Source organism: Macrotis lagotis, chromosome 1, assembly GCF_037893015.1.
Source record: "Macrotis lagotis isolate mMagLag1 chromosome 1, bilby.v1.9.chrom.fasta, whole genome shotgun sequence".
Taxonomy (NCBI): Eukaryota; Metazoa; Chordata; class Mammalia; order Peramelemorphia; family Peramelidae; genus Macrotis; species Macrotis lagotis.
The window spans coordinates 902,463,248-902,476,366 of record NC_133658.1 but is presented as its reverse complement, the minus strand read 5'-3'; the positions used below and the strand labels follow the sequence as shown (position 1 = coordinate 902,476,366).

The following is a 13,119-nucleotide window of genomic DNA, read 5'->3' as shown; positions in this document are numbered from 1 at the left end:
CTTGATTAAGGGTTTCCTATTAGAACTTTACAGATATTCTGTTATTGGAATTGAACTTCAAAATGACCTTGGGGGTAGATGCCCACATTTTTAGAGAAGGGGAAACTGAGGCAAATAACAGCAGTCAGATTTGAACTCAGATAGTCCTAGTTCCAGGTAAAATGTTTCCTCCAATGCACCACCTCATTGACCCAGATCAGCTGGTGGCAAATATCTACCTTAGGAGACATGAGCAGACGAGACACAGACTCCACTCAGGCGCAAAGAGATCAGCAGAAAATGCCACCAAACTAAGGGATTCCAGCAGCAAAACTTCCAGGGGCCGGGTTACTCCTTGGCCAGATGGAGTCTTTACTAAGGAGAGAGTAAATTACATATTTGAGAAGCTGTTTTTGTACTATTCTGCCTTAGCAAATACCTCTTTCTAAAAGATAATTAAGTTTGGATGACTAATTTATAAGCAACTGATAATGAATAAGGGAAATTACATTACTGGAACTTCTGGACTATAAACCACTATGGGGGGAAAAACACTCAAAAAGATCAGAGATGAGGAAAAGGATCTTTTTGTGCAAAGAACATTTATAGTAAAACTGTGAATAACCTTTGATCCAACAATATCACTGTCTATACCCAAAAAAAAGATCATAAAAAAGAGGAAAAGACCCACATGGACAAAAATATTTATAGCAGTTTTTTGTTGTGGCAAAGAATTGGAAAATGAGGGGATGCCCATCAATTTGGGGAATGACTGAACAAATTTGTGGTATATGAATACAATGGAATATTATTGTTCCATAAGAAATCATGAGTGGTAGGATTTTAGAAAAGCCTGGAAAGACTTGCATGAACCAAATGAAGTGGGCAGGACTAGGAGGACATTGTACACATTAATAGCAACATTGTGAGATGATCAACTATGATGGATGCAGTTCCTCTCAATAGTTCAGTTGAGACAACCCTGAGCCACCTGCTATGGAAAATGACATCCACAACCAGAAAACAAAAAACAAAACAAAACCAAAAAAAAAAAAAAAAAATACTCTATGGAGTCTCAGTGTAGAGCAGACATACTAATGGTCACTTTTTAAAAATTTCTCTTTTTTCTTTCTCTTGGTTCTTTTCCCCCTTAATTCTAATTTCTCTTTCACAACTTGACTAATATGGAAATATGTTAAAGACAATTATACATATACAACTTTTACCAGATTTTTCACTGCCATGGGAGGATGGAGGGAAGGGAGGGTGGTAGAAAAATGTGGAACTCATAAATTCTCAAATGGATGAATGTTGAAAACTACCTTTGCATGCAGTTGAAAAAAACAAAATAAAAATAAAATATTTATAGCAGTTCTTTTTGTTGAGGAAAAGAACTGGAAACTTTTGCATTATGCACTAGTTGGGCAATGACTGAACAAGTTATAGTATATGAATGTAACAGAATACTATTGTGTTATAAGAAATGATAAAGGGGTGACTTTGGAGAAACCTAAGAAGACTTGGATGAACTGATACAAAGTGAAGTGAGCAGAACCAGTGAAACAATTTGTGCAATAACAATATTGTGAAGACAAATGGCTTTAAAAAACTTAGAAACGTGTTGTTTGTCCTTCATTCTCAAAGAAGACCGTGACATCAGGAAGGTAATTCCATGCCTTACAAATTAATTGGATCTGAATAAGGAGGTGCTGGGCAAAGTCACCAACCTCACTTTCTCCTTTAGAGTCATCTGGGTCTTGAGGTAAGATACAGATCAGGAATTCTGATCAACACAGTGACCAACAACAATTCCAAAGAACGTATGAAGAAACTAGAAGCAAAGTAATGAATTCAGAGCATATTTATTTTTGACATAGCCAAGAAGGGAGTTAATTTTGCTTGACTACAAATATGTATAAAATGAATTTTTATTTTTCTTGCTTTCTCAATGGGAAAAGGAGTGAGGATAGGATTTAGAAAGGGAGACTATATGGATGTATGTGTGTGCATATATATGCATATATATATTTTATATATATATATATATATATATTCCTTACAGAGGAGGAAACTGAGGCAAACAGGGTAAAATGACTTGTCCAGGATCCCACAGCTAATAAGTATCTGAAGTCATATTTTATCTTGAAAATTGAGTTTTCCTGATGCTAGGCCTGGTACTCTATTCACTGCCACCTAGCTGCCCATGTGGTAAGTAAAAGGAGGTAAGCATGGTGAGGATAAGGCACTTAATAAATGTGTTTTGACTTGCATTCTTTGATGCTCTATATAACTGCTTGCTTCTATCAGTGCTCAGAGGCAGCTCAGTAGTACAGGGGAGAGAACACTGGACTTGGACTCAAAAAGACCTGAGTTCAAATCTTGTCTCAGATTCTTATTAATTGTGGGACACATTATTAACATTGCAACCTGCTTTATCTCAGTTTCATCACTTGAAAAATAGGAATAATAATATCATCTATTTAATAAGATTGTTATAAGGATGAAATGAGATATTCTATACAAAGTAGTCTGTGAACCTTATATAAATATTAACTACCATTATTTTAGTGCAGTGATAAAACGATGGGCCTAGAGTCAGGAAAACTGCCCTCAGACATAAACAAACTGTGTGACCCTGGACAAGTCATTTTACCCTGTTTGCCTTTTCCAAACAGAAAAAAAAAAAGATAAAAAACAAAACCAAAAAAACAGACAAGAAAAACTCTTACAGCTCTAGCCACAGAGATATGATGATGACTGTGGCAAAGAACAGAGACTTCTTATTGCTGTTGTTCAGTTGTTTCAGACTCTTGGTGACCCCAGTTGGGGTTTTCTTGGCAAAGATATACTGAGTGATTTTCCATTTCCTTCTCCAGTTCATTTACAGATGAAAAAACTGAGGCATACAGGATGAAGTGACTTAGGCAGGATCGCACAATTTAGTAAGCTTCTGAGGCCAGATCAGGTCTTCCTGATTCCAGACCCCGTACTCTATCCATTACACCACCTGGCTGCCCAAAGGACAGGTGTTCACTGAAGACAAAGCAATAAATTTAAATTATACAAAGTTTAAAAGATTTTGTCTAAGAAAACATATAAATAAACATAGAAGGAAAATCATCTAGTCGGGGAGGGGGCGATAATAGTAATAGGGCCAGGGACTGGGACCAGACCTGTGATTTCATTGTTCTAGGGAACTGGGGGCAGATTAGCATCTTCTCTACCTCCCATAGCCTTATTCTGCTGCATAGAACACTGAGAGGCTAAACAATTTGCCAGAGTCACCTGGGTCAGCATGTTCATCAGATATCTCTGATAAAAGTCTGATGTACCAGATCTATAGAAATATCTCAGCTTTAGGACAAAGAGTCATTGCTCATGAGATAAAGAATAAAAGGAAATATGAACTGGAAGTTTTCTAAAGAACAATTGCCAACAATCTACCAGCAGCTGAGAGTCTGGGACTAGACCCGTGGTTTTATTGATTTAGTTACCTCATGAGTGAAAAAGTCCCTTCACTAGTGCAGATCACACTTTCTCTTGAGTTTTGTAGAATTTAGGTGACTTTCCTAGGGCCACACAACCAGTATATGTGTTATATAAGAGTCTTCTTAGCTTCAAGGCCTAGTCTCTGTCCACTATGCCAATGCCACTGTGCCCAAATTACTAATAATAAAGGGAAATGCACATTTTAAACAGCTCTACGATGTTGCCTCACATGGAACAAATTGGCAAAGATGGCAAAAAATGGAAATGGTCAATACTGGAGGGACTGTGGAAAGGAAAAGCTCAGGAATAAGCATTAGTACAGCTGTGAACTGGTCCTATCATTCTGGGGAGGAAAAACCCTAAAATTATGACAGGAAAAAAAATCACTAAACTGTTTATGTCCTTTGACTCAGAGATTTCACGGATGAGCATATAACTCAATACAGTCATCCTTCATCCTCAAAGAGGTCCAAAGTGACATCATGATGTTGGGGTCAAAGAACAGTGTGTCCAACTGCGGCTGATGAGACCAGTGGGAGTCCACTATCTTTGCCAGTGGACCAACCTCTCTGCAACAAAGAGCAAAGGGCCAGAGCACCATGGAAGAAAAAAAAAGAGACTTTATCTGTTTAATGGGAAAAAAAAAAAATATGTCTTCCTTTCTTCTGGACTCAAGAGCTGCCCCAAGCCCTGGGGAGGGTGACGGGAAGATGGCCGGAGGGGAAAGCCAGGAAGGAGATCCTCCTGCCCAGTACATCCTGGTCCCAGAGCAGGAAGGGTCTGGTGAGGCTCCGTAGTCCATCCCACCCCCCACCCCAATTTACAGATGGGAAGCCCCTGGGCATGACGTGAGCAGGCCAAGGCAGCATCAGGAGGCAGTATCCAAGGCCAAGGAAGCCACTGAATCCACAACCACCCTTTGGGCCAGGGTTGCACTGTCTTTGCTCTCCCTCTGGTGGCCTGATGGAACATCGCACCCTGTTCGAAGGGTCCATGCCGCCGACGCTGGGCTGACGGGGAGGAGCCAGTTTGAACAAAGTGCCACCTGGTGGCCAAACCAGATATTTTCTCAGCTTGTTACCTAAGTAAACCCTTAAACCCATAGTCTTAAGTTAAAAATAACAGTAAAGGCCTCTTTCCAGGCCCTGTAATGGCAATGAGCACACTTTAAATTCTTTAACAAGGATCCATCAGAGGGCAAGCCTGTTGGCAGCAGCTGCGCTACCTGTGGCTCCAAGAGCGTATACTAAAGCACGGTAAAGCTCTCAAGCATGTACTTGGCTAGAATTCTTTCTTTTTATGGGGTTAAAGTGGCTTGCCCAAGGCCACACAGCTAGGTAACTATTAAGTGTCTGAGGTCAAATTTGAACTCAGGTCCTCCTGAATCTAGAGCCGGTGCTCTATCCACTGCGCCACCTAGCCCCCCTTCAAGCATTTACTTTGAAAACAATATAAGTATTCAGAGCAGGCCCAAGTGGTCTGGATGCCCCAGTTGGGAATATTGGAATAGGACCCCCCCATGCTATTTTGTTGGTTTGGGGAATTAGACCATGATTATAAGGGACAGTCAGGGGCATTCCTACTGTGCCACTAGAGGTAACATTCCTGAACAAGCACAAGGTGGACCAGAGAGAGAAAACATTTGCCAAGAAATTTTTCATTAATCAAGAACAATAGTAGGAGGTCCTAAGAGGATCAGATACTGTTGACATTTGGACCATAAACGATGCCAATTAGTGATCCGGTGGGGTCAGTCCCATGAACCAAAGGGCAGCTTCCAGGAAACCAAAGTCTTTGAGTTGGGGGGACTGAGGGGGTAGAAGAGAAAATATGGTTGCAGAGTTGAATGGCATAGACCATGTAGTGACAGGTAGCAATTAGTCCATTAAGAGATGGTAAGGGGCAGCTAGGTGGCACAGTGGATAGAGCACCGATCCTACAGTCAGGAGGATCTGAGTTCAAATCCGACCTCAGACTCTTAATAATGACCTAGATGGGTGATCTTGGGCAAGTCACTTAATCCCATTATCGAGAGAGAGAGAGAGAGAGAGAGAGAGAGAGAGGAGAGCTTTACTGTGTTGTTGCAAGTTTTCCTCCATAGGGGCCTGGCATTACCATACCACCATGATGCCTCAACGATATGGGAAAGACCTATTTCTAAAAGATCAAGTTCTTCCCCAGCATCTAAACCAGATATCCTAGTTCCTGAACTCATAGGCCATTGGGTTAAGATGGGTCTGGAAGAGGCAGTGAGAAGAGTGGCTTCAAACAACATTCCCCTCACTTTAATCAAAATAATGGTCATGCCATGTCATCATTCACTTGATGTCATGTCTTCTTCAATTATGACAGACAACAATTAGCTGTTCTCAAGCTTTTTGGTCACAGTAACCCATTACATTTTGAAAAACTATTGAGGGCCCCAAAAAGCTTTAGTTTATAGTATACATACATGCATGCATACACATACACATGTGGGTATGTGAACACATGAGTGTGCATTACGAGTGTGTATGTGTGGGTATAATGTGGGGCACCTAGGTGGCGCAGTGGATAGAGCACCAGCCCTGGAGGCAGGAGGACCTGAGTTCAAATCTGCCCTCAGTCACTTGACACTTACTAGCTGTATGACCTTAGGCAAGTCACTTCACTCTGACTGCCTGGCCCAGGGTCATCTCCAGTCATTCTAATCTATATCTGGCCACTGGACCCAGATGACTCTGGAGGAGAAAGCAACACTGATGGTGACTTAGCACAACCCACCCTCACTCAAACCCAATTCACTTGCATAAAGACCATGCCATCAAGGTGGTGATGTCATGTATATTTTCATATTTATATGTATTATACATGCATATATATATTTAAACTGACTTGCCCAGGATCACAAAGATTTTAAATCCTGAAGATGAGTCTTCCCATACTCTGGATCTTGCCATTGTGCCACCTGAGAAGATCAGTTCAACAGCTGATTAGATTCTACTCAACTGAATGGGTTGGGAGTGGGGAGAGACTTTAGGGAAACCAACCCCAAAACTATTGAAATAGGCCAGGATTAAAGTAATGAGAGCCTATACCATAATAACTGCATTATCAGAGAACAGAAGCAGGGAACTAGAGAGAGGTTATGAGGGTAGACTTGGCAAGTGATGGAGAATGAGAGAGTTAGGGATCAAGGGAGATTTGACCCTAGATGATTGGAAAACCGGTGCCCCCAAAAAGTTTTAGGAAAGAAAGGAAGAGCTGTGGGGAAAGATAATGAGCTTAGCTTTGGACATGTTGGGCTTAAGATGTCTATAGGATATCCTGTCCAAAATGTCCAAGTGGAAGTTGGAGATGTAAAACTGGAGGTCAGCATAAAGATGAGGACCAAATCTATAGATCTGAGGAATCATCTGCACAGAGATGATCATTGGATTCATTGAAGATGATGATGAAGGGACTAAGTAAAAGAGAGAGATGGCTCTGGGGGGTGCTCACCATTATGATGTCATAAGTGGCATTTGAAGCCATCATTTCCTGACTCCCTAGGTGACTCAATCCTATGCATTCTGTCTCTTTTCTGGGGAACCCCTGTCCTGGATCTTACATCCCAAACTAGAATCTACCTCCCCTGATTCACAAAATCAAAATGTGGAATCAGAAGGGATTTTAGAGTTATCTAATGCACCCCTTTATTTTAAAGAAATTACTAATATCTTTTTTTGACATTATCTCCATTTCTCTATATATCTCTTCCTCCTCTCTCCATCCTTCAATGGTATCAGCTTAGCAAATCCAATTTACAAATTAATCAAGTTCTCCAATACATGTTGCATTTTACCCCCTCACCTCTGCATAAAAGGGATCTAGTTTCATTGGCCTCCCTCATATTTAGGCTTTACTATTGCTTTTGTTCATGTACAATTCTTTGTGACCCCTTTATGGTGGTTTTATTGACAAAGATACTGGGGTCATTTGCCATTTTCTTCCCCACTTCATTTCACATGTGAGGCAAGCGGTATTAAATGATTTTCCCAGGGTCTCACAGCTGGTAAATGTCTGAGGCTGAATTTGAACTCATCTACTGCACCATGTAGCTGCCCATATGGCTTTACTACTAAACAGCATTGCTTCCATATTTCTTGTTATTTTTGCCTTTGCATAATTCATCAGTCCATATAAGTCTTTTTTTTAGGTTTTTGCAAGGCAGATGGGGTTAAGTGGCTTGCCCAAGGCCACACAGCTAGGTAATTATTAAATGTCTGAGGACGGATTTGATCTCAGGGACTCCTGACTCCAGGGCTGGTGCTCTATCCACTGCACCACCTACCTGCCCCCACATAAGTCTTCCCATAACTCACCATATATTTCATATTCATCACTTCTTTCTGGATAGTAATATTTATCACTTTTAGGTATTACAACTTGTAGAACCATTCCCCAATCAAGGAATCTACTCCATTTTCAGCTCCTGCTACTACAAAAAAAAAAGGATTTCTTTGAATATTTGGGAAGAATATCCCCAAATATACTTCTTGGGATATAAGTTTAGCAATGAGATACCTGGGTCAAAAACTCTGGACAGTTTAGTCACTTTCTTAGCCTAATTTTTCATTGCATTTTACCATTGTGCCTGGAATATAATAGAAGCTTAATAAATATTGGTCTATTTACTGGTCTTTCCATATTGCTTTCCAGAATCAGAGAAACAATTCACAGCTCCATCAACAATTTATTGGTATGGCTATCGTTCCATAGCCTGCAACATTAACTATTCCCAGCCCTTACTATCTTTTTTTTTCTTTTTTAGTTTTTTTCAAGGCAGATGGGGTTAAGTGGCTTGCCCAAGGCCACACAGCTAGGTCATTATTAAGTGTCTGAGATCGGACTTGAACTCAGGTACTCCTGACTCCAAGGCCGGTGCTTTATCCACTGCGCCACCTAGCCATCTCCCAAGCCCTTACTATCTTTACCATTTTTTTGGATGGGAAGTAATTATTTAGATTTCCATTTCTTATCATTATTGATTATTAATAGTTTGACTAAAAAAAACTGCACATTTCCTTTGATCACTTATCCATTGGAGAATGCTATTTGGGTTGTAATGTGAATGAAATGATTTAGAGCTCAGGTCTCCTTTACCCCCAACCTCCACATGGATCAGAGCTGACCCAAAAAAGAGTAGATTTCACTAATGAAAAGAAATGCACCCCAATACATGGTTAGTGGAGTTGCAAATTGCTTCTATGATGGCCAGTGACATGAGAGAAGACATTTAATCTTTTGTAGTCCCCTAATCAACTTCCTAAGATTACAAATTGCTGAATAGTTGCTAATCTAAATTGACAGGGGAGTTCTTCACTGGGAGTTCATCATATTAGTGAAATGTCAGGTCTGATCAAAAGATAATAGTTTATGTATTACTAAAATGTATGGGGGTGGATCGGTGGTGCAGTGAATAGAGCACCAGCCCTGGAGTCAGGAGAACCTGAATTCAAATGGGGCCTCAGATACTCAATAATGACCTAGCTGTGTGGCCTTGGGCAAGTCACTTAACCTCATTGCCTTACAAAAAACTAAAAATAAAAAATAAGATGTATGTAGCAAGTGTTCCCAAACCCTTTTCAGGCACCAAATGTCCTAAATGCATGTCAGATATGACATGTCTATATTTGCTGTTCAAATAAAATTTATAAAGTTGCAAAGAAATAACAAGAAGCTATGAACATATAAACAGTTTTCAGGTGAAGAAATTAAAGCTATCTATAGTCAGATGAAAAAAATGCTCTAAATCACTATTGATTAGAGAAATGCCAGCTAAAACAATTCTGATGTACCACCTCACACATATCAGATTGGCTAATAAGACAGAAAAGAAAAATGATAAATGGTGGAGATGTGGGAAAATTGGAATAATAATATATTGTTGGTGGAGTTGTGAACTGATACAATCATTCTGTAAAGCAATTGTAACTATGCTCAAAAGGCAATAAAATTGTAGATATCCTTTGATCCAGCAATACCACCACTTGATCTATATTGCAAAAATATCATAAAAAGTTGGAAAAGTGTCCACAAATATAGAAAATATTTCTAGTAACTCTTCTTGTGGTGGCAAAGAATTGGAGATTAAGGGGATGCCCATCAACTGGGGCACGACTGAACAAGCTGTAGTACAGCTTGTAATGGAATACTATTGTTCTATATGAAATGATGAGCAGGCAGATTTCAGCAAAATCTGTAAAGACTTAGATGAATTAAGTGAGCAGAACAGGAGAACATTATATACAATAGCAGCAATATTGTGCAATGATCAACCATGGCAGACCTAGCTCTTCTCAGTGATCCAAGTGATTCAAGTGATCCAAGAAAATTCCAAAAGAGTCATGATAGAAAATGCTATCCTCGGGGGCAGCTAGGTAGCACAGTGGATAGAGCACTGGCCCTGGAGTCAGGAGGACTTGAGTTTAAATCTGGTCTCAGACACTTAATAATTGTCTAGCCATGTGACCTTGGGAAAGTTACTTAACCCCACTGCTTTAAATAAAAAAAAAATTTAATTTAAAGAAAAAAAGAGAAGCAGATTTGAAAATGCTGTCCTCATTCAAAAAAAGAATTAGGGAATCTGATGTCAGAGCAAAACACTATTTTCACTTTTTTTTTTCTTTCTCATGGTTTTTCCCTTTTGTTCTGATTCCTCTTTCACAACATAACTAACTGAAATATAACATATGAAGTTTAGAGTAACCACTCCAAGGGTTCACATGACTATTTGTGCCCAACTTGCAGAAGAGTCTTCCAAGCTTGTACTGGTCTCATCAGCCACAGTCGGACACACTATAATTTGTCTCAAGCATAGTGATATCATCTTGATCTTCTTCAATAAGGAAGGAGAAGAACTAACCAACCAACCAAGTGATATATGAAAATATTGAAATATGAAAAATACAAAATAAATAAAAACACAAAAAGATACCATGAACACATAAACCCTATGAATACTATAAAGCTAATAAATGCATAAATCCCTCAAGCATCCTGTTAGACTCCTCTCCCTCCATAAATGAATGAAAAGGTCTTTATTAAATACACACTGTAAACCAAACTCAGAGATAAGGAGTACCAAAGTAAAGACCCTACCCATACTAATGGGGAAGACAACATATACAGGGAAGTGACAGCCAAGAAGATTTTGATTTAGGAACTTTCAGACATGGTGAGAGGTGCTATGAGGAGCAGAATGGCATGCCCTTTCCTGGAGCAGTGAAAGAGATTTGATCATGGTCCTAGAACTGAAAGGCCTGTAACTGGAGCAGACTGCAGATGAGAAGAGGCCCTGAGTGTGGAGAGTCCCAGAGGGACCCTGGGCTAGATGTAGTCAGTGATTAAGACAAAGACCAACCTGGGGCCATTCTGAGCAGGGAAGGGTGGGGATGTGCTATACTTATCCTCTCCTTCACATCTAATCTGCATTCGTTCATGGTTCCATCTGACAAAAAGGATTGACAATCAAGAAACTATTGATCAGCACCTAGCATGTGACTATTGCTAAGTTGCTAAGGATACAAATGGAAAAATGGGACAGTTCCTGCCCCCAAGAAGCTTCCATTCCTCTGGGGAATACAATATATTTACTCAAAGATGAGTAAACAAAAAGAAGATATTAAATAAATCCACCGTGATGGGGTGACCTAACCAGGGGATGAATCAGGAAATGTCTTTCTAAAGAAAGGGAAAAGGAATAAACATTTATAGATCATATGCCAGGCACTGTGGGAGGTTCTTTCCAAATATCTCATTTGATCTTCACAATCACCCTAGGAGGTGGGTGTTATTATCTCCTTTTATAGATAAGGAAACTGGGGTCAGTTGAGGTTGCATGACTTACCCAGGGTCACACACCTATTAAATAACTGAGGTCAGATCTAAACTTTTCCTACTCAGGTCTGGAGCTCCAAACCACTGCACCAGCCTTGAACTAAGTCTAGAAGTGACTTGGGGTGACTTAGGGGAGAAAGAAGAGCACTGCAGGCAGGAGGGACAGCAAGCACAGAGAGGAGTTAGAATGTCTTTTACAAGGAGGAATAACAATGATGGGAGGGAGTGTGTCTTCAACCTGGTAAGAGAGACTCTGGCTAGAGGGTGAAGGGTTTTAACCCTAATCCCAAGAAACTTTCATTTTATCCTACAGACAATGAGGAGCTATAGAAACTTTTGAGGTAAGGAGTGCCATGGTCAGAAGTCTATTTTAAGACTGTCACTGTGGCAGCTTTGCAAAGGACAGACTGAAGAGAGGAAGAGACAGATGTGAGTCCAACTAGGAGGCTAGAGTCATAGTCCAGAACTGGACTAGGGTGGTTCTGGTGTGAACAAAAAGGAGAAGACAAAGAAAAAAGACAATGAGGAATCATAAGATGCTGATCAGTGTCAGAAATTGAGGATGATTCTGGGTTCTGAACCTTAGTGACCACAAGAACAGAGGCCTCCTCAAAAGAAATCATGACAGTGCCTGGGGAGTGAGCTTAGGAGGAAAGATAGTTTCAATGTCTTCTTGGTTCACTGAGTTCCTGTTGATCCTCCCTCCAAAGCCCCAGCCTTCCAGTTCCTTAAGCATCTCTAATTCCATGACTTCCTTTGCCAGGTCACATGGGGATGAACACACCCTGAATCCCATCATCACCCTCCAAAAATGCTGCCATTCTTCTCCTAAGCTTCTCACCCTTCCCAAAAATCCATTTTCCTCCTCTCACTCCTATCCCTTCACTCTGAAGCATTTTCTCAAGTCCATATCCTTGCTCTGACTTCTCTCCCTTCCCAATCTCAACCCTATAATGATCCAGGTTAACTCCCCAACTGTCAAATCCATCACCCCCTTATCCAAACACAGTTCACAGCCAAACCCCATCCCTGTATGACTCCCACCATCCACCTCCCCTCCTATTCACATGCTGTACTAAGGTTGCACAACCATCCTGACCAGATCAACTATAAATCTGGGTTATCTCTCCTCCCTTTCTTCCTTTACTGGAAAAAAAATTGTCCAGTCAGGATGACTCTTTCTTAAACCTTCTCTCACACCGCCCCCTCAATATCACCTTCAGTCTGATCCTTTTTGCTATTGCTATGTAATCTTGGATCCAAGCCCTTCCATCTTCTCCAGCAGATGACCTCCACAATCACCCCCCCCCAAGTTAATCATCAATCTCTTTTTATTTTCTCTTTCTGTATTGCCTACAGAACAAGTCAAAGTCTCTACAAACCTTTTTTAAAAAATCCTTTCACTGTACCCTATCATTTCCATGAGCCATCACCCTATACCTCTCATCCCTTTCTTAACCAAACTCCCTGGAAAAACTGGATAGTGCCTTGGGCCTGGACTCAAGAAGTTTTGAGTTCAAATCTGACCTCACACACTTTCTAGCTCTGTAACCCACCTCCATTTGTCTCAGTTTCCTCAGCTATAAAACCTCCCAGGGTGGTTGTGAGGACCAAAGGAGGTACTGTTTATAAAGTGCCTGACCCAGTGTCTGGCACAGAGGAGGCAAAGGATCCCTGTCTCCTTCCTTCCTTACTTCTCTCACTGCCTGGGTCCTCTTCTCTCACTCACTCTTTTCTACTTTGCTTTGCACTTCATCAGTCTGCTGAAATCATTTTCCTCAAAGTATCCAC

The 13,119-nt window shown here is 40.6% G+C and overlaps 1 protein-coding gene across 7 annotated transcripts in view; it reads right to left on the bottom strand.

Moving 5' to 3' along the window:
• Positions 1-13,119, bottom strand: part of LOC141509505 (uncharacterized) — a 65,700-nt gene that overhangs the window by 34,702 nt on the left and 17,879 nt on the right. For all 7 annotated transcript variants that reach the window (XM_074219115.1, XM_074219113.1, XM_074219109.1 and 4 more), the window contains exon 3: positions 219-354. In XM_074219115.1, coding sequence (XP_074075216.1) covers positions 219-354 — 136 coding nt within the window. The remainder of the gene's footprint in view (positions 1-218; positions 355-13,119) is intronic.